The 22,290-nt window shown below is 38.5% G+C and overlaps 2 protein-coding genes and 1 long non-coding RNA gene across 4 annotated transcripts in view; 2 read left to right on the forward strand and 1 right to left on the reverse strand.

Moving 5' to 3' along the window:
• ankhd1 (ankyrin repeat and KH domain containing 1) overlaps positions 1–4,383 on the forward strand; it is a 29,916-nt gene extending 25,533 nt beyond the window's left edge. Inside the window, 7 exon segments of the mRNA XM_046867316.1 lie at positions 429–1,711; positions 1,714–2,067; positions 2,418–2,591; positions 2,690–2,941; positions 3,045–3,220; positions 3,439–3,603; positions 3,770–4,383. Coding sequence (XP_046723272.1) covers positions 429–1,711; positions 1,714–2,067; positions 2,418–2,591; positions 2,690–2,941; positions 3,045–3,220; positions 3,439–3,603; positions 3,770–3,829 — 2,464 coding nt within the window. The 3' untranslated portion in view covers positions 3,830–4,383.
• Positions 3,768–7,234, reverse strand: LOC124397678. Of its 2 annotated transcripts, XR_006927949.1 has the most exons (4): positions 7,109–7,234; positions 6,725–6,769; positions 6,412–6,516; positions 3,768–6,278 (listed from the first exon to the last, which is right to left on the reverse strand). It is a non-coding gene; the product is annotated as an uncharacterized LOC124397678 (long non-coding RNA). The 2 variants fall into 2 exon arrangements; XR_006927948.1 differs by lacking the exon at positions 3,768–6,278 and having other exon boundaries at positions 6,316–6,516.
• eif4ebp3 (eukaryotic translation initiation factor 4E binding protein 3) lies at positions 7,009–13,050 on the forward strand. The gene is made up of 3 exons (XM_046867317.1): positions 7,009–7,299; positions 10,784–10,945; positions 12,786–13,050. The coding sequence occupies exons 1-3, from the start codon at positions 7,167–7,169 to the stop codon at positions 12,815–12,817; spliced, it is 327 nt and encodes a 108-aa protein (XP_046723273.1). The 5' UTR covers positions 7,009–7,166; the 3' UTR covers positions 12,818–13,050.
• The last annotated feature ends 9,240 nt before the right edge of the window (positions 13,051–22,290 follow it).

Consider the following 22,290-nt stretch of genomic DNA (forward strand, 5'->3'; position numbering starts at 1 on the left):
CTATTGCATAATACACTTCCAGGTTGGGTCATGCAATCAATAGCAAAATATTAAACTTTTAAGTCTTTCTAACAAATATTGTAGATCTCACCCTGGTTTCATTTATGAGCTTTTAATTAGCCCCATGATGGGCAGCATTACTTGTGGCACATTGCCAAATAACGACTAACATTTTTAGGTAAAAAATAAAAAAATTTTGGAAACTTTTGTATGTTTTTACATCTAATATTAGGTTTATAGTACAAGTCTATTTATGTGAATTGCCCTTTTTTTTATTTATATATATATATATATATATATATATATATATATATATATATATATATATATAAATAAATAATATAATTATATTATATTGCTTGCTGTTAAATGTCTTTTCATAGGTGATATACATGCACACTCCCTTACACACTCTCACTATGTTTCAGAGGTGGCACAGAGTCCACACGACATGCTGTCCAACTGATCAATGCGCTTATCCAGGACCCTGCCAAAGAGTTAGAGGACCTGATACCTCGCAACCACATTCGTCAGCCTGGCACCAACACCAAAATTGGCTCCACCTACACCACCTCTACAGGGGCTACCAGCACTACCGCGGCTAGTTCAAAAGGCCTGTCGTCAGTTGTGCCCTCGTCCAGCGTGTCTTTCCAGTCCTCCAACTCCACCACTCAGCAGGCGGGCAAAATGGGCAAAAATATGGCTCCTGGTGTTAGGCCTCCATTTGTCTCTTTACCACCACTGGCTTACACACACCCCCAGTTGGCTCTGCTGGCAGCGCAGACCATGCACCAGATTCGTCACCCACGTCTGCCAATGGCGCAGTTTGGCGGTACCTTCTCTCCGTCACCCAACACATGGGGCCCGTTTCCTGTGCGTCCTGTGAGCCCTGGCAGTGCTAACAGCTCCCCCAAACACAGTGGCAATGCAAACCAACGTCCTTCCAACTCTGCGCCTGCGACCACTGAGCATTCTGCCTCGGTCTCAAGTGCTCACATTGCCCCTGGTTCCACTGCCTTACCACCCAGCACTGCCCCCTCCAAAACACCTACACCCACTTCTGTAAGAAAGCAGCTTTTTTCTGCCGAGCCTAAGCCCACAGCGGCGCTTGCTATCACAACCACTCCAAGCAGCACTCCTGCTGTACAGGCCCCTTCTGCTTCCCTCAGCTGTGCTCCCACCACCCCTACAACCCCTCCACCTATGCCTGCCTCCATTGCCCCACCTACACAACATACTCAACCCCTGAAAACAGAATCCGTTCCCGTTGGTACGCCTGCTAAGGAGAAGCCGGTGGCTGATCTGGCTGTTCCTGTTTCTAGTGCCCCATGTGAGGGATCGAGCCACTCGACCCCCCTGCACTTCCCTGCATCTCCCTCTACGCAGCCTGCAATGTCTGTCCAGCCTGAGGGCAGACAGCAGCTGCCCTTGCCCTTCACCTCCAGCACAGAAACAACTTCCTCCCACACGGTCCAACCAGGCGTCACCCTGCCCGTATCTCGTCCTGTACCGCCCAGCACGGTCAGCAGCACAGTCGCAAACACCAGCAGCACCTTACCTCACTACGCTACACCTGGGGTGTCGACCCGCTTACAGCCCCCGACGACGTACTACACCATGGGACCCGGAGCCCCTATGCAGGAGCAGTCAGTTTTCGTGCCCCAGGGTGCAACACAGGAGTCTATTAAGCAGCAACAGCAGCCCACCCAGCCTAACTTAGCCACGCCCAGCATGCCACCCCTTCACTTCAGATATCCTCTACTATGGGCATGATAAATGGTTCACAGGTGCACCTACACAGTGGCAAAGCTCAGTTGCCACCCAACTTTGGCCCTGCCGCTCTTTTCAATCACTTTTCAAGTATCTTCGACAACAACCAGGTGGGCAACAACCAGGTGTGGGGGGCCTGTCATCTTCCAACTCGCACTCCACAAGAACAGCCCTACAGTGCCCCACCTGCCTACATGGGAGGGATGGGGCAGATGGAGAATACCATGCCTCCTCCTGATGGCTCCAAGGCCCCAGGATATCGCTGCACCTCCCAACGAGTCGTCTCTAGCCCCATTGGTAAGTTGTCTAAAAAGAACTTTGAGTTCTTTGAAAAGCGTTGCTTTACGTAAACTTTTTTTTACCAGCAGATACATTAACAGTATCCAGTATAATTAACATCTGTTGGAAACTAAATAATCACACTTTTTTTTTTTCTTATTAAACTTTTAATTGGAATATAAAGAAACATTATTACGTTAAATTATTTCAATATGAACACGGTTTTTTCATTAAATAGAAAAATTTAATGAGAATTCAAATAGTATCTGTATCTGATCAAATTTACAATAATATCTTAAACTCACTTGTGCTTCTGTTTTCTCGCTTTTTATTGACACTGTCTTTTGTGTGGTCTCGTCATTCTGTAGGCATGCACCCCATGGACCCCTCAGGCAACTCCATCTCTTCTTCCACTGCCCTCACCAGCTTTGCCACGAGCATGTCAGCCAGCCCCGTTTACCTCCAGGGCCCGGCTCATGTTGGAACTCCCTCTTTCAGTCGCCAGCACTTCTCCCCGCATCCTTGGAGCGCCTCCACGTCCTGTATGCTGTAGAACAATCCCATAACATTGCTTCACTTTTGGACATGACATGCAGGCAGAGGGTTTTAACAAATGCTTTTCGTTGTCTGTGTTTCTAAGGCGAGTCTCCAGCGCCCTCTGTGTCATCTGGAGTGTCTTCCCCTTTGTGCACGTCCACCGTGACACCTGCGTTGATAGCTAAGCCTAGCAGTTCCAGTCAGCAGGACCGCAAAGTGCCCCCGCCCATCGGGACAGAGCGTCTGGCTCGGATCCGGCAGACTGGCTCAGTCAACCACGCAATGCTGCCCACCAGCTACACCCCGCCAGTTGGACAGGGTGGCATCTGGTCTTTCGGTGTGGGCAGTGCCTCGGGTGAGTGAACAAGAGGAACGGTTTGATTTTACCACCGGCTTTGAGTCAGCCTATTGTACAAATAATAGTACTAAATGGTTCTTTCTCCATGCTCTCTATACAGAAGCGATGTCAGGTTGGTCTCAGCCTATGATGGGAGGTCCTGTGATGCACCAGCAGCTGCAGGAGCAATCGGCCTTCTCCCAGCACCAGGCTATGGAAAGAGATGACACCGGCATTGTGGCTCCATCAAACACCTTTCACCAGCCCATGCCCACTAACTTCATGGATTTTCCCAAGGTTTAAGTGACACTAAGAACTTTTTGTGACGTGCCATCATTGAAAATGTTTTCCAGGGAAAACTATTTAAACAAATGAAAAATTATTTTAAATTTATATATTATAAATTATTTTTTTTTTATTTAAATGTAAGAAATTAGGTCATAATTTGCTTTTTTTTTTTTTTTTTATAATATAAAAATGTCAAACCTCCTGTTTTCTCCCTCCTCTATGACTAGGGGTTGCCAATGTCAATGTATGGAGGCACGATGATCTCTCCTCACCCACAGATGGCTGAAGCTCCTGGAGGCCCCATGTACAATGGGCTCCACACCACTGACCCTGCCTGGAACCCCATCTTAAAAGTCGTCCCCAACTCGGCTGAGAATTCAGACCCACAGCAGGTAACTACTGTCTCATTAGCAGTTAAACAGAACAAGAGATTTGAGCTGTGGTTCATTTACACTTTGATTGATTAAAGTATTAGTGTAAAGAGAACTAATGTCCCTTCATTTTTATTGTTTTATTATTAAAAAAATAATTTTCTGATTGTCCACCTTGTTTTTTCAGGTGTGGCCTGGGACTTGGGCCCCGCATGTGGGAAACGTGCATCTGAATCATGTCAACTAAACCCAAACCTAGAGACTGAGAGGCATAGGAGCAGTAACAAGACGTACACATTAAAGAACAAGATAATTTCCTAATTACCAAAACGTTAACCTAGGCGTGTCCCCTTAAAAAGTAAAATCGAGATTCATGCGATTTGAGTGACGGACACCTTTGATGTGCCTAACAAAAGAAAAATAAATGAATAAAAGAAAGAATCCAGTGTGGGCTTTAACGTGTTTACCACTGTCTACGAACAAATCGATTGCCTGTTCAACAGGATACATTTTGAGTAGTATAGCCATTTTTTTTTTTTTGACATTTAAGCCCCACATAAAGCGTTCTTGGTCTGCAGGGCTCTATAGGGCAGTGCGCTATTTATACTCGGCCAAGAAATAGGTGATTACACAACGAGAGAAATCAGACCTTTTAGAGTGGTAAATACATGTATAATTGTTTACATACTGAAAAAGGGTTAAAATGAGAGTAAATTTCATGTCGTATAGTGGCTCTACTTTATGTAGCCTGTATTAATGTGAAATATTTACCTTAATATTCAATAAAAAGTTGAAAATGTATACAGCTGGTGTCAGGCATCTGATTTGCAGTTGGTAGACTTATAGACTTGGTATCTAAAGTGTTTATTATTACCTGCAGAAGGACAACTGTGTAAACAAGTCCATCATTTTAAAGTCCACCAAAGTGACTCAAGGAGCGTAAACCAGAAATTCAAGCACCAATACAATAATCAACCCTGAATTGTTCCAGGTCAAAAACATCAATTTAATGTGCGTGTCTATACCTCAAATATTACTTTTGTGTCCAAACTCTTAATTGTTTTGGATCTTACATCATTAATGGATTCTTTCAAATTCCATTTGGTGTTTTCAGTTTTGCTATTCAGCAGGTTATAGGATCCGTATTGTTTTGCAACATATTTTCATCTCTGGATTCTGAGGAAAAAACCAATAACTCTAACAAGCCGTATTATAAAAAAAATACTTTTGGATCTAAAGAAATTATTGTGAAAATGCCTTTCGCATGTTTTAGGGTGGAGAATATAATGATTTGTATAATTGGTGATTGTGAAGTAGCTGATACTTGTCACCAAATTGTCATTTAATTTTAGACAAAAATGCTTTTGCAGTTGTATTTTGCAAAAGCATACTCTATTATTTTGCCTTTCGGTACAGATTTAACACATCAGCTTACACATTAAAGATCTGAACACTGAATCACCTGATCATTTTGAGTGATTCTGTTTAAAGCTTAGCACAACTAACTGAAATAAAACCTTCTGACCTCAGAAATGTCTCATCGTTTCAAATCAAGGCATAACAAAGTTGTCTACACTAGGTGCCACTCGGGGCTTACTCATAGGTTTCTACTGATGGGGTGAAGCTCCCATTTATGTCTCTGATGTCAAGTTCCCTTGACTATTAAACACATCTTGTTAGACTGTAACTTTGACGATACTGCTAGGAAACGATTTAACCCTAAACATGTTTACAAGGGATCCTTCATGACGTATCACCTGAATGTGTTGAGTTTCTTTCTCATGTGAAGCGGACATTTTTTATATAGTAATTTAAATATAATGGATTTGTTGACACTTCTCAGTCATGTTTATAGCCCTGAAGCTAACATGACTTTAAAGCTTAATAAACAAACAAAGATTAGCATGATCACTGGCTGAGATGTACATAATCACATGCGGAATTGAAGAAGCAGGTTGAAACGAGTAAACGCAGCACACTCGTACTGTTATTCCTGACTGAAGAACGTGATCGGAGACGTGTCGGACATAAAGTGCATAAAACTATAAATGCTACCTAGAAATGAAATGCCACAGTCTACTAAATGTCTTCACATAGGGAATAAAACGTTGCGTATTTCACACCTCCAGCGTGAAATCTAACGTATGCTTCTGATTTGTGGCATGTTTACATGTCTGCTAGACAGATTGGAATATTACTCTTTATTTACTGTTACCTTCTGATTCAGAATTACATTGTGATCAGAGTGTTGGGGATGTCAAAGGGACGATGACTGCTATTTTGATGGCCCAGGGCTTAAATTCCAGCAGCACCAAACTTCAGCAAGGGCATTTAACCATGAACTGCTCTGTAATGTTGTACCACGTCTGAGCTTTGACCTAATCTTCCTGCCAAACTAGGATGTTTATTACGCCATACAGTACATATGATCACATGTCTAATGTCGATAAAGCTTCCTCATTCTAACCTCAACCTTCTACAGCAGCACATATACTAAAATTGGAAGCGTTACCACATATCGTGGGTCTGGGTAACAGATCATAAGGTTGGCAGTTTAAAACCCAGCACCACCAAACTGGGCCCTTCTGTCTGCCCTTATCCCTTGTCTCCTCCAGGGGGCACTGTTTCGTAGCTGAGCTCTTCAAAGGAAGGTTGTGCTGTAGTGTAGATGTGATGAATAAAAAAAACCTTCCAACCTGAAATGTATTTTCATATACATATATATATAAAAATTTTAAGACACCTAAATAAAAAATACAATATTAAAACACCTGTATACAATTGTATAACCAGACTGTTTATAATTGTAAAAGACTTCATAATAATTACAGTCCTCCTTGGGTTGCTCATGGATCTTTAGGTGGTTCATGTTGAACCCTCCTCAGCTGCACAGAGTGGTCTCTCTTTGAGAAGAACTCTATCCGGAGGTAGAGACTAAAAAGAAAGAGACAAGTTTGCTGGTCATTGGTACCACAGCAGCATGTTTTACAAGAAAGAGAGACTGAGAAAAAGGGATTATTTTGTATTCTTGTAATGTAAAGGTTCTACACTGTACAGTGTGATCAGGGTGTAAGGTAGGGACTCTGGCAAGACCAGTTATGGCAGCAGAACTAAAAGAAAAGAGCTAGAATTTAGCACAGACCTGAGGGATCTTGGAGATAGACATCAAACAACACCAGCAACAAACCTGAATGAACAGTTAAACAAAACACACTATATCCATCAACCCTCCAGATCTGATGTTTTACCAAAAATAAAAATAAAAAAACCCAAATATAGTTTAAAAGACTTTTATCTAAAGATATTTTAGACAGTACCTAAACATGACCTGGTTTCACAACACTAAGTGATGACGTCACCTAGTTATTTTGTTTATCGGCTTCGTCCTAGCTCACATGTCAAAACATTTCTTCATCATTTAACCCCGCCCCTGAACACAGGTTCAATACTGCGCACAGGGGCAGGCGATCAGGTTGCACCACCTCTCATAGGAGCTTAGAGAACTCGTAAACAACAAAAAGCCTACCTTCTCCGATTTACCCACAGTCCCTCCTGGTTTAGTCTGCATTCACTGAGTAGAAATCATGTCCACCACCTGTGATGCCACGTCGGGTTGCCCGATACCGAGCCGCTCTTCACTGCCACACTGCTGGTCCTCTCTGCACGACTCGTACAGCCAGACCCCGGGCGGCACCGTGTTCTCCACCACCCCTGGAGGCAAGTAGTCAGTCTGAGCTGATATCTGCATTGCTTCCAAATCAGGTTTGATGTTGATTTTGCATAAAGAAATAGTCTGTACAATCCTTGCGCCTTTGCGCATTCGGAAGCAATTTATACTTTTGTTGCGCAACAACAAGTCAGTGCGCGCTCCAGAAGAAGGAAGTTCACATCAGACCTATTATTATGCTTGATGTCCCAAGCACTTCTCAAAGAATAAAAACATCTATGTTGAGTTATAACTATTGTCTGATAACTCATGAAAAAAGCATGGTCATGTTCTGGTTTTTATATATGATATGCCTTTTATATGCTCAGCATTTTCATATGTCCCTCTTAATGGATACTCTTGTTTGTTTACTTCTGGATTGGCTGTCAGACAACAAGAGTCTCAGAATTTTCATCTTCCAAAGTATCCCAAAGAACAACTATATCAGATAAAACTGTTTCAGGCTGGAAATATGCTCTTGTCAATACCTTGATTATTATAGTTTGTGTCCAAACCCCTCATTGATTTAGATCCATTGTGGTTTCTTTCAAATGCCTTTTTGTGTGGTTTCAGGTTTGCAAAAAAAAACCCAAATACTGACATTAACCTACATGTGATTTGGGTTATTTTGGGTAATCCATGGAATGACTAACAATCTGTATTGCAATAATGAACATATTGGGTCTAAAGAAATGATTGTGAAAATGCTTTCCTCAGTGTTTCGAGGTGTAGGAATGTAATAATAAATGTGGAAAAGACCAAAACGATTAGCTGATACTAAAGAGTTATCAGTCACCAAAGGTTTCCGGCTTTATTTCACAAAATTACTGTTTATTATATCGCTGTTCAGCAGTGGGGGACGAAGTACACAAAACACGTACTTGAATAAAGGTACAGATACAGTAGATAAAATGTGACTCCAGTAAAAATGAAAGTGCTCCCTTTAAACTATCATTTGAGTAAAAGTACAAAATTATTTGCCTTCAAATGTACTTAAGTATCCAAAGTACTATGATTTATTATGGCTATAATGTTCCTATTATCATTTGTATCACAAGAATCTTTACTTTATCAACTCGGTTTATTTGAGAAGACTCTTAGCACTCTTAGCACACCAGTCTTTTAATAAAATGATATTAATGAGTTAAACACTGATTGATATCTAATAAATGATCATAGCCAAAACCTTATTTTCAACAAAAAATATATAAATAAATAAAACTTGCAAATTTTGCCATGGGTGTTGTGGCAAGTTAGAGTCAGGAGTTTCTTCCGTCATTTATTCCTCTTAAAATGTTCTGCTTGATATTGATGATACCCATTGATTAGTTTCAGCTTTGAAAAGCTCCCTTTCTGCTTTCCAGCTTCTGTCACTGGATGAGTAAAACATATTCTCAGAGCAGTCCACATATCTGGATACATTTCTGAGAGCTCGCTTTCATGTAGAAATATCACCCTAAATGCATTTATTGCACAATTACATTCACGTCACATCATTCCCCTGACTGGGCTCAGTTCAGGACCATTACAATCACAGAAAGCCTTTATGACATCACCTCAATCAAAGGTAACCAAATAATAAAAATGCTAGTTTAACTACAATCTAACTAGACTAGTTAGCTTGTAATTGTTTTGTGTCAAGCTACACACATATGATAAACTACATACTATAAATTACAATGTTAAGCAAGCTAAAAAAAATGTATCCTCTATGAGTAAAATATAGCAGGCAACACAATGTATGATGTTCAATTATGAGCCAATTTCATTAAATACATTAGCCGATATTTAATTCTTATAATGAGAGTGATAGAGCTGCATATACATCTTTTTTTTTTTTCCATGTTTTCCCCTACTTCTTTCCTCTTTTTCTGAATTGGGCTCCTGAGTCATCCATAATTTTAATTTGGATTCAGCCGTTCTTACTGACGTGACATCACCCAACCCCACCTTTGCTTTCTGAGTGTAAGATTGAGGAAACTTCGGGCAGTGGGTGCACACTCCGAGTCCTGACCAGGTTTATTGACTGTGACATGAAATAATAATTGACGCGACCATGTAAATCTTATTCTTTTTTTTTTGGCTTCTTCCATTAGGGGTCGCCACAGTGGATCATCCGTCACCATACCCCCCTGTCCTCTACATTTGCCTCTTTAAAACCAACCACCCGCATGTCTTTACTCAACACATCCATAAACCTCCTCCTTGGCCTTCCTTTTTTCCTTCTTCCCCCTTCCTCCATACTCAGCAATCTCCTACTGATATACCCTTATGTCCCTTCTCTGCACATGTCCAAACCATCTCAATCTCGACTCCCTTACCTCTCATTCAAACACAAGTACTCTGTCTTACTCCTACTGACTTACATTCCCCTTCTCTCCAGCGGGTACCTCCACCTCTCCCGGCTCTTCTCAACCTGCTCCCTACTCTCACCACAAATCACAATATCATTCGCAAACATCATAGTCCAAGGAGACTCCTGTCTGACCTCGTCCGTCAACCTGTCCATCACCAATGCAAAGAGGAAAGGTCTCAGAGCCGATCCTTGATGCAGTCCAACCTCCACCTTGAACCAGTCTATCGTTCCTACTGCACACTTCACTGCTGTCACACTGTCCTCATACATGTCCTGCACCACCCTCACATACTTCTCTGACACACCTGACTTCCTCATACAGTACCACAACTCCTCTCTTCACCCTGTCGTACGATTTCTCTAAATCCACACACACACACAATGCAACTCCTTCTGACCTTCTCTATACTTCTCTATCAACATTCTCAAAGCAAATAATGCGTCTGTGATGCACTTCTTCAGCATAGAGCTCCAGTAGTTATTCTTAAAATCTATAGAAGGCATAAATGATTGACATGGATTTGTAATTCTAGTTATTCAGCAGATTTACATGCAAAATTGTTTATTTTAGAATTCTAAAAACATTTCTTTCACATTGTACTCAATGGTTTTGGAAAGAAAGGTCTGGTATATAGCACTTTATAGAGTTTCTTTGGTTTAAAACTTTTTCATATTTTATATAAACACCCTTTTTTCATTTCTTTTCAGGTGTAAAGACAATTATATACCGATTCAAATTAGCATATGGACACATAGCATTGGACACTCTTGCAGGATAAATGTTTTCTTACGGCCACTGCAATGCTCTGCAGTCATATTTCCTTTATCTATGCTATATTAACTGTTTACAGGGCAGTACAAATCAGATAAACAGAACCGTTGTCTTCAAATCTCTACTGCACAGCACCCCAATGAGCCTTTCGCTCTCTCTGATTACCACATCAGCCTTGTTATTTGTGTTACACAACATGTTTTTGTGTTTAGATCCAATAACCGAACACTGTACAGGCTTTAGGCATAGTGAAATGTAAATCAAGGGCAGGCATCCTGCCAGCTCTAACTGTGCATACATTAGAAGAGGCAAGTCTGCATGATTCATCTTTGCCTTCTTTTGGCTACTTAAACTCTGATCATTGCAGGGACCAGAATCATCTACGATAGGAAGTTTCTTCTGGAATGCCGCAACTCGCCGATTGCACAGACTCCACCATGCTGTCTTCCTCACATTCCAGGTGTCACCATGCCATCTGCACACCCACTGGACAAACTGTCTGAGCAGGATGACCACAAAGACCTCCCCTGTGAGACTTTTATTATTGCATTCTGTCATTCTCTTTATATACTGGATTTCTTTTAGATTTATTTTCAGAAACCTCTTACATTTTAATTAAGGAATGTGTATTTAATCTAATTTCTATTGTATAGTTAGTATTACGGATGTTATTCATTTATTTATTTATTTTTGACGAATAATTATTTACACTGAACAAGATTATTATGAATGTCTATGGTTAGTAGGTATGTAGTAGTAAGTACATTTTTTCATTTTTAAGAGTATGAAAAAACCTTGGTAAAGGTTTCGATTGAGATCGCAATGAGGAATGAGTTTATATCCAGTTCGAAACTTTGGTTTAATATAATAAATCTTTTGTGGTCTTCATGCACCACTATACATATTTTCAATACAGAATATTATACACAATAAAGAAATTATCTTTCAATGCCTTTAGTACAAAAATGTTTTAAATGGATATTTATTTATAGTACATCTGATCTTAGACATGGGTGCAGAAATTACTAAAGAAATGGTACTTTTGGAACAATAAATGTGCCCAAATCTCACTTAATGTGGAATGTTCTAGCACAAAAGCTATTTAAATGACAATCCAAAAGTTACTAATTCAAAATGTAAAACAGGCCTCTTCCCTGCATTATCCTTTCTACTCTGGTTACTTTCAAATTCCCAGCCACTATTTACTAATCAGGGAGTAACACAATTAAATGTGGAAAGTAAATGAGTGTGAAATCTGCCCTCTTTAATATACAGACCCCCAGGACAGGGTATTCTCACTGTGACTGTATGCTCCTCCACCCATAAAGCATGGCAAATTTTGCTCGCTTTGGTCCTGGCCATAGATGACTTTGGGGTCACCAGTATTTAAGCTCACGGTCTTTTGATGTTTGGCCTTTCTTTTCAAGAGCCAAAAATAAATATGCACTATTTGAACAAATGTTCATGGACATCTTTCCATAAGATTTCTATGTGCTTTTTTCAACATCAAATCCACATTTACTCGACAAATCCCGATTTGGAGTGTGATAGTGGAGATTTGTGCTCATTCACAAGGGTGTTAGTAAAGTCAGGTATTGATGTAGGTGAGGTGAGGAGGCCTGTGGTGCAGCCAGTGTTCCCAAATTCATCTCAAATGTGTTCAATAGGGTTGAGGTCAGAGCTTTATAGAAGGCCACTAAGATCTTTCAGTCCATGCTGGAACAGGGTTGGGTCTGCTATTTGAATGAAATAAAATTTTTAATGCAACTGAATTTAAAGACATTCTATATAATTGTGTGCCTCTAACTTTGTGGTAACAGTTTGGGAAAAACCACAAATGGCTGGAAAAATCAGGTTTCCCAAAACTTTATGTTTGGAATTTAATGAAGTTAAAATGAATATATTTTATTTCGACATTCAAAATAATACACAAGTTTACTTACAGAATTTAATTACTTCATTTTCTCAACATTAAGCTCCAACATAAGCGAGTCGGACTAACTGCGTTATTTTCTTTCTTCTCACCTTGGAAAAGGAAAACTTATTCGTAATGTGTTTTAATCGCTAAGTAGCAGTGAACAGTTGTTTTTTGCCTTTTGAATTGCCCTCCAAACAACATGATTTTTGGCAGAAGCCAGCCCTTATCAATATTTACTTCTGCTTTCTGTTGCCCATTTCTATTAATCTTAAGGTCACCTTTTGTGGTGACTGTTTCATGAGAAATGCAAACAAAAATACATGTGATCCGTTGGCAAGTTGGTTCCTATAACTTCACTGTGTACAGTACACCATGTGCAGGGCATGACTCTCATGAAGAGGTCACTGTCTCCAGACTCTGAACTCACTCACCTTACCTTCTCTCTCCACAGCTGATGACAATCAGTTCATCCTGGACATCTGAGAGTGCAAAACAGCTCCTGTGGAGAATTTGTTGTGGTGTTGTTCTCCTGGTGTGAAAAACCATTGGGATTTTTTTTTTGGTAAACCAACCATGTTGCAAAGTATTAAAGAAAGAAGAACTTTGAAAGTTAAAGTGCTTTATTTCATTGCAACTTCCCACTTGTCTTAAAGATAGACAGAAGAATGTAATAATTTTTTATACTGGATATTTTCCAATAAAGAATTTTTATTATATACGCTCTCAGGGTGATTACTCAGTACCTGTTTTTTTGTGGAAACATTGTATTCTAAATAAAACCCCAAAAGATCCACAGCATTTGATCATTTCAGTGTCTTTGAGGGTTCTTCGGGTCATCTCTGAACCCTTAAAATAGCTCCAGGAGTCTTGTGAAAGGTTTTCACATGCGCATGGCACATTAAATAACCTTAAAGTGATGAATAGCATTACATAGAGCTCTAGTAGTTAGTCTTAAAATCATTATAAGGCATAAATAATTGTAATTCTAGCTATTGAGCGGATTGACAAGCTAAATTATATATTTTAGAATTTTGCATGATCAAATTTTTTATATAAAGCCACAGAATTGGGCTCTGATTTCTTTTCAAGTATAAAGACAATTTCATAGACACATGAATCAAGTTCAATTCAATTTATTTTTATTTGTAGAGCGCTCTTAACAGTGGAATTGTCCCAAAGCAACATTACACAGATAAAGAGGTTATAAAGGTGAAATGTATAGGTTTGGTAACTATAAGTTTGTTTCTAACAAGTTTAAATCTAATGAGAAAGTCAGTAGCGAATGTAGCGAAGAAAACCTCTCTGAGATGGTATGAAGAAGAAAATTGAGAGGAACCACGCTCAAAAGGAAACCCGTTCTCATCTGGGTGGCACCGAATGTCCCTTCATTACAGTTCCATCATTATTGAGGTGTACTGTTCAGTGATAAGTGCTTAAATGCTTAAAATCTGTTCGTGTTCCTGAGCCATTGTAGCAGACTGTTGATATTATTCACAGTCCAAAAATCCATCCTCGTCGTTCTTCAGACTATGTGATTGTTTTTTGTTTGTGGTGTTTTTTTCCATTAATTTGGAGAAGGTGGTTTTCTTGCTTCTCATAGCTCCACTCGAGATGTGGTATTACATGATGAGATTGTTTGAATGATTTAAACAGCTACACTACCTTCCTGGGACAAGGGTGTTGTGTCTAAAGAAGCCTGAAGAAAAAGTGCAAAATAGCAACAGCATCAAAGTGACTTATCACAGTAATACATGGTCACGACCTTAGGAAGCATTGTGTGACTTGGTAAACACATACAAACACAGGTAGAGTGGATTTTATGGGGTAGACTTGTCTAGTGGGGTGTCGGTTTGCCAGCTGATCTATTATTGGACTTGTTCGAGTGTTTTTGCTGAGGCTTTTTGATGGAGTTCATTTTAGGATGCACAAAATATATTGGGCTTAAATATTGAACCTAAAATATTATATAATGAGTAACTTTTATGGACTGTTAAAACCACTGGATAGATGGATAGATGGATGGATGGATGGATGGATAGACGACTCAAGACCAATCACTTCACATTAATATTTACTTCTGTTCAATCTGCACATTAAAAAAAAAAGGATTCCCTTCTATTCTCTTGCTATACTTTGTCATAATGTGTATTCGTTTTTTTATTTTAGACACATGATTAAGCCACAAAGACCAGTGTTCACTACATCTGTGCCTCATCAGCACCTCACTTTTTCCATTATTTTCCTTTTCAGCCCACAAATTAGGTCAGTTTGTTCACCTTAGCAGCAAAAACAACTCTAATAATAGACGTGGAAGTGTCATGTTTACGATATGTAGAGGTTTTACTTGCTATGGTTTCATTTGTATTTAAAATAGAGCACAGGTTCAGGGCTGTAGAGGTATAGATTCCTAAGAGAATACACACCAGTAAAGAAACAATTACTTCCTCTTGAAGCAAAATGAGCTGCAAACACCAAATTGTTCAGCTTCGCTTCCCTAATTAATTGTCTGCTTCAAACCATCAAATCCACACCGATTGACCCTGTGTTGGTTCCTTTTTTTAGGATTAGAAGCTAAAACACACAATTCTATATACACATTATTATTAATGTATTTTTTTTTTCAAATAAATACTTAAAAAATAAAAATAAAATGTTATTAAATCTTTATATTTTTTACAACACACAAAATGCAGGGCATGACAGACAGGGGTCACTGTTTCCACAATTAACCTTTTTTTTTTTTTTTTTTAAACATACAGTCAATAAAATACAAAACACTGTCTAGATATAGAATAAAACAAATTCCGTGGCAGTTCTGAGTAGAAACACATTGTTGATATGATATGAGAGAACTGGTTTGACTCAAATGAGCACTTTCTCCAAATGTGGTGAGCAGAAAACCATCTCCAAAAGAACAACGCATCTACAACACAAAAAAAACCTCCAACACATCAAAATTTGCAGATGGAAAGACTGTTCCACTGTTCCACTGTCAGCCAAGAAGAGGAATCTAAAGTAATAGTGGGCGCAAACTGGACTGCTAAAGATTAGCAAAAGCACAAATAAAAATTTTGGAATATTGCCCCAAATGAGCATACAGTATAAAGTATACAGTAGTTAGCAATAAATTATCAGCTGAAGCATGACTGAAGTAGGTAACATGCTCAACATGCTCAAATGGTTAGCATGATTCTGCCAGCCCTCACCTTGACATCAGGGAGCATGTTGCTTAACTGCTTTAAATCATAAACATTATTTTGAGACTCGTTGTTTTAAATAATTACTGGACCCTGTTTTCTGGGAGTTCCAAATAGCTGAGGTGGATCATTTAGTTCAGTTTAGTGGCACGGACGCTACCATCACTGTTAAGGCAAATAGCTCAGGTAGAAGAGTTATTTAACAATTAAAAGTCTTAATGTCTGTCCACTGCTATAATTTCTTTTTTTCATTCACTATTACAAAACAAACAAATCTTTTTCTGGGAACAGATCACCTGCTACTCAGAAAATCTGGAACACAACCAGATGTGTGTGTGTTTGTGTGTGTGTGTGTGTGTGTGTGTGTGTGTGTGTGTGTGTGTGTGCGCCACGCTTATCTCTCTTTTTTTTTTTTAACTAAACAGGAGTTGTATCTGTCAATCACCAGTCAATCAATTGTTTTAGCATTTAATTCTATTTTAAATGCTTTGCTTTGCGTTTTTTGATCTCTGTGTTGTTTATTTGGATTAAATTATGACCTGATCATTTATATCCAGCATGTTGCATAAAATAAAATATTTATTCATTCATTCATTCATTCATTCATTCATTCATTCATTCATTCATTCAGGAATAATGGGTGGAAGGCAGGAATACACCCTAGCTGACTGACACACACACATTCACACCTAAAGCCAAAGTAGCATTTCTAATATGTGAAATCCTGGAAAAAGGATATACAGATATGGGAAGATTGTGTAAAACTCCACATAGACAGAGCGAAGTCTTTAACTGGAGATTTTGGTGGTGTGAGGTAACAGCTTTCCCAACATACCACCTTTAGAACTACTACTTTATTCATGCCAGGGTGTTAAAACAAATTTTTATATGCTACAAATGTTGTTGTAAGGTAAGTACACCAATCAGGCATAACCTTATGGCATTATAACTGGTGAAGTGAATAACACTGATTATCTCTTCATCATGGCACCTGTTAGTGGGTGGGATTTATTAGGCAGCAAGTGAACACTTAGTCCTCAAAGTTGATGTTAGAAGAAGGAAAAATGGGCGTCAGGATTTGAGCGAGTTTGACAAATTGTGACGTCTAGACGTCTGGGTCAGAGCATCTATAAAACTGCCGCTCTTGTGGGATGTTCCTGGTCTGCAGTGGTCAGTATTTATCAAAAGTGGTCCAAGGAAGGAACAGTGGTAAACCGGCGACAGGGTCATGGGCGACCAAAGCTCATTGATGCATGTGGGGAGCAAAGGCTAGTCCATGTGGTCCGATCCAACAGACGAGCTCCTGTAGCTCAAATTGCTCAAGAAGTTAATAATGTTAACACTCGATGCGTCTGGACTGTTTTGGCAGCAAAACTGGCCCAACACAATATTAGGCAGGTGGTCATAATGTTGTGTAATCGATGCATCTTGTCATAATGTTATGCCTGGTTGGTGTGTACTTTAACCAAATTGTATATTCATTTGCAGTGTACTTGACCAATAAAGCAGAATACTGCTCTAAATGTGTGTTTTACATGCAGAGTGTGTGCACAGAGGCAGCTGCACTATTTGTTTCGAGACCATACAGACTGTTGCTTTTTGTTTTTTTTTCATCAAATGCATGGCTCTCAAACTTATCTGACCCAGCAGGTTCTGGTGCCCTGACTCAATACGTGTGTTACATACTGTTCTTTCGTCATGTGAATGCCGCTTGATTGCTTTGAAAGCTGTAAATCTGACACGAAATAGATTTCAGAAACAATTTCAGGAGGTTTATATGCACTTATAGAAATATACCAAGCTAGGTGCACTGGTGAGAAAACAAATTCAATTCATAATATAAGTACTGTATTTGGTATAATACACTTCCCCAAAGTGCAGCACAGACACTACATGCTTGTGAACATATGTACCATCAGGTGCACAGGATTGTGACAGTCCCAGATACCAACACCAGCATCATGTTTCACCCCGAGACACAGGGACATGCATTAACCTCAAGTGCGCAAACTATTACTCTCAGTACCACAAGGACATTAATTTATGTATGTTTGGTGGAATAAATGCTGCACCTACATCTTTTCTTGCAAACCAATAAAATCTCGATAGTTATTTATTTAAGTTCTATCCCCTGTGTTTTCTTGATAGAAAAATGTACCATCTAGGAACAGTACATTTCACAACAGCAGTTGAGAAGATCCTGGAGAGGTGGAGGTACACGCTGGAGAGAATGGGAATGAAAGTCATAATGCGTTTATTAGGACTTGCAGGTAGTTGGGTTTAAAGAGGCAGATGTAGAGGACAGGGGGGGTATGGAGACCCTGTGGATCCGCTGTGGCGACCCCTAATGCGAGAAGCCGAAAAAAGAAGAAGATATCACATTAAGAGAGGTAGATACAAATGTTTTGGAATGATATCACCTGTGTTCTTCATTTTGTATATATCTATTATTCTATTTATATTCTACATTTACTTAAATCTTCAGTGAGTTCAGTGAGAGACATGGGTTTTAATCCCAGCCAAGCTGCCACTTGAGCAAGGCCCTTAACCTTCAGTTGCTCAGCTGTATAACTGAGATAACTGGAAGTCCGTCTGGATAAAGGCACCTGGAGACCAGGAGCCTATCCCTGGAACACTGGGTGGAGGATGGGAATACTCCCTGGATGTAATTCCAGTTTATCACAAATGACCACACACATAATCATTCACACATAGGAGAAATCATTTTTATGCTAGCATATATTTTTAAAAGGGGCTAAGAAACTGAACACCTTAAAAGATGGGAGGAATATACAAATCTCCACACAGTCGGAGCTCAGGACTGGTTCCTGGAGCTGTGAGAGTGCAATACAGTACCATGCTGTACTCATGTTATTTTATTCATTTACAAGGAATATAGAAGGTTTAATCCTAGCATAATAGGATTTTTGCTGTCAGTGTTGCTGCTATATGTTTTGCTCCTACACAACACAATCGTTTACAGCTCTTTTTCTGTGTATTTATTATTCTATTCTGTGTATTTATTGCCCTGCATTCATCTCACACCTTGTGTATTGCCCTTTGTGCACTCATAGCCAAACTATGTATTGATCCAATGTACATAAGTTATATAAAAGACTGACAATAAAGACCCACTTAAAGTTTAAAGTTTTTTGGCCCAGGCAATGACTTTCAGAAAGTTTTGTGCTTTTAAAAATACACTTTTAGATCATTTTAAAGGTTCTAAATATCTCTGAAGCCATTTCTAACTCTAATTTCCTAATTTCCCATGTATTCCCCACTATTTATACATATGCCACGTGTCTATACTGCCATCAAGTGGTCATAAAGAGTAATGAATAATTTTATATTGATAATAATAATTTGAAAAATTACCAGATTTACAGGTTTTAAGAAAAGGGAAAAAAAGGTAAACTCTTTCAGGTTTTTTAATTTTAAATTACAGCTCATACATTCAGCAAATATATATATCAAAAGAAATCATTACGTTATGAAAAAGAAATGTGGCTTCATCAACATGATGCAGATCACAGCTTTACACTGAGCTTCACGTGTTTACTGGTTGCTTCATTTGTCTCGTCCTTATTTCTTCCATCTTGAACTCATTAATGTCGGCTCTCAGGATGATGATTCTCTCCTTTCCTGCTCAATAGCTGCAAAAATCCCAAAACAAAACAAATATTATTGTAGCGAACAAAACAGTCAACATTTCAGCAACATGTTAGAGCTCATTCTAGACCACTTTCTTTTTATTTTCACAAGTGAGTCATTTTTTTTCTGTTTATTCGTCTTCTTCTTCTTCTTTTTACATAGATGTACTTTAATGTAATTTAACCAAAATATCTTTAAAAAGCTTTTTTTAACATATAATTTGTTCTGTAGCATAATGAAATTAAATAACATTTTATTCATTAGTCTGTCCAAACTGCCCATGAGTGAGCTAAATGTGAATTTTACTTCATCTGTGTCATAATTGATTTAAAAGAAAACAATCCCCCTTTAATACTGCTGCATTATTACAAGATGAACCATTTATTGATCCAAAAGAGTCGCCTATTAGTGGTGAGCTGAGTCAAATAAAATATGACTCTTCCCATATTCCGATTTCAAACGTACAAAATAAAGACTCAACTTCAAAGATTGAAACTGTATGAAGTGATTTAAATGCAATATAATGAGTTGCTGAAGATAGTGAGCATCTCCAGAACTATGAGGATGGATTGAGGTATCCATCACTGAGCTGCAAACCTCAACGATGGTGAAATTCTAATGAATGGACATTTGGAGTTTTTTCCTTGCCACAATCCTGCAATTATTTAGGGATAATCTTATAGGGACAAAACGTATAGGCACTAACATATACATTTACATTTTATAACCTATTTATCTTTGTATATCTGCTATAGGACAATGGCCATTGTTTAAAAAAGTGCTATAGAAATAAAAACTGTATTGAATTGAATTCTGTTGTTGACGGTGATTTTTCTATTGTTGTAATACCGTTTCTTGAATCTCTACGTATGAATGTATTTTCTTGAGCCGAACGAGCAAAAATAAACCCAATATAAAAATAAATAGACCATCCGGAAATGTATTTAAAGAAATGATTCATCAACATTGAAATGAAAACTACTTTCTATTTTCACCCTCTCCCATGGCAATGATTTCTTTTTTAATTAGCACAAGGAAAATATATCAAAGTGGAATGCCAGCTGTAATAGCCTTATATGTCCTTTATCTTTTAGCTGATTCATCTGACCAATGTGTTCCCGGGGTACATGGAAGGTTGTACACAATTCCTTTAATGTCTGACTTAACATAATATAAACTAGCATATGTCTAGACGCATGAGAACACGTGGTAAACCTGTAGAAATGTGAGTTGCGTTAATGTGAGGAAGCAGCAGCTGGCCGAATGAGCTCATTTCACGCATGTGACTTAGGCAGCAGCTGGGAATTTTCGCTCCGTATTCACAGCACACAGCTGATTAGATTAGAAATGACCCATGGGCTACAGAACCAACAGTCCACATGTCCATCGGCCCTCATATCCATTTTCTCACAATGAGTCAGCCATCTTGTTTCTCAAAGTACTGTGCTACACCCTGTTACGTTGTCCTCATTTTTATGGAGCTAAATTGGCATTAGATGCTATGATGAGATTATTTGTGTTTTGGGAGACAAGGAAACAATAAAAAAAAAATCACATTTACCTTCCTTGGTTGGTAAAGGGTTCTTTTCTTGGGTTTGTGTCTTCTTCAGTTTTGTTTTGTCGAAGCTTGTGATTTCCATCATGTTAGGTTTGTCGGCCATGACTGTAATGACTAAACAGAAATGGTGCATTTGTTACTTACATAATGCTCTTTATATCCACTTACTTAATTCATTCAGATTAATCTGTCTAGTCAAAGCAGGAACACACACACACACAGACAACACAATTTGATCAGATTAGATCTAATTTGAGATCATTTGGTTAACATTTGACAAAGATGCATGTTTCCATTGATGCACAATGATAGAATAATAAAAAAAAAGCTTAGAAAGTGGAATTAAATGTAGGATAGACATCAAGACTAAACACATGTTCGGATCATGCACATGTATTGTTCAGCTGATGTCCCTTCCCTCCTTCTGTGACTCCCCTTTGTTCTTCCTTTCATCCTTTTTCCAAGTACATTTGGACCTTCCTTTTCATTCCTTCTCACTTCTTATTTTAACTCATATAACCCGCATCAAAAGCAACACCATATAAAATCACACTCTCATACAACATAATAGATTGTGTCTTACCAGGATGAGGGTTGTGTCAGCTGTAAAGGCTGCAGTCGGTCTGTGAAGGTTGGTAAGACGAGTCTGCTTTTCTGTGTGTGCTTGGGATTGGGAGGGGGTTTCCCATTAGCTCTGGTCCTATCTGTATCTCCATCCTATACTGATGCCATCAAATATTCATGACTCAGAAAAAGAAATCTGAGTATGATTTGCTGCAGCAGCACAGCCTGGGACTGTATTTTTCCTTTTGCAAAAAGACAAAAAAGGACATTGAGGCAAACAAATTAATTTTAGACATTTTTTAATTTAAGCCATGGGAAAATAATGTCCACAGCTTTTCATTTTTCTTTCTTTTTTATATGTATCTTTATGAATCTGATATATTTTCTGTCAGAAGATTTTAATTACGTTCATTTCTTATATGGACTGAATTTTTTCTGCCTTTTTGTTTCACAAGGATTTCTGAAAATCATATTATTCAAACAATTAGCAAGTCAAATCCAGAGTGCCTGTTGTTTAAAATCAGTGCAAAATGGAGGCAAAGAAATAGTAAATCAAATTCATACTAGCAAAATGACATTGTGTCGACAAGCAAACAAATAACTAAATTACTTAAAATATGATAAATACATGGTATTCACTAAATCACAAAAATATTAAATCAACCAAGACATGTTTGATGTTTGCTTCTTGAGTTTTATACTGGAGCTACAATGCTAAATGTTAACAAAGCTAACCTATATAGGAGGTTTACTGACAGCAAGTTAGCACGATGATAATTGCATGGCAGAATGATTCCACACATAAACTGTCAGAATGTTCAGGATGTCCGACAGTCATGTTAATTTGGTTTCTCACATTGTTATCAAAAACTCCTTCAATTTAGTCTCGCACTACAATTTAGTAATGCACTATAGATCCCTGAACTGAAATCTAAATATGTTAACAGCTGAGATATGTGATGTGTTTTCCAAGAAATAGTTGCTCA

This window comes from Silurus meridionalis, chromosome 15 (genome assembly GCF_014805685.1).
Source record: "Silurus meridionalis isolate SWU-2019-XX chromosome 15, ASM1480568v1, whole genome shotgun sequence".
NCBI classification, from domain to species: Eukaryota; Metazoa; Chordata; class Actinopteri; order Siluriformes; family Siluridae; genus Silurus; species Silurus meridionalis.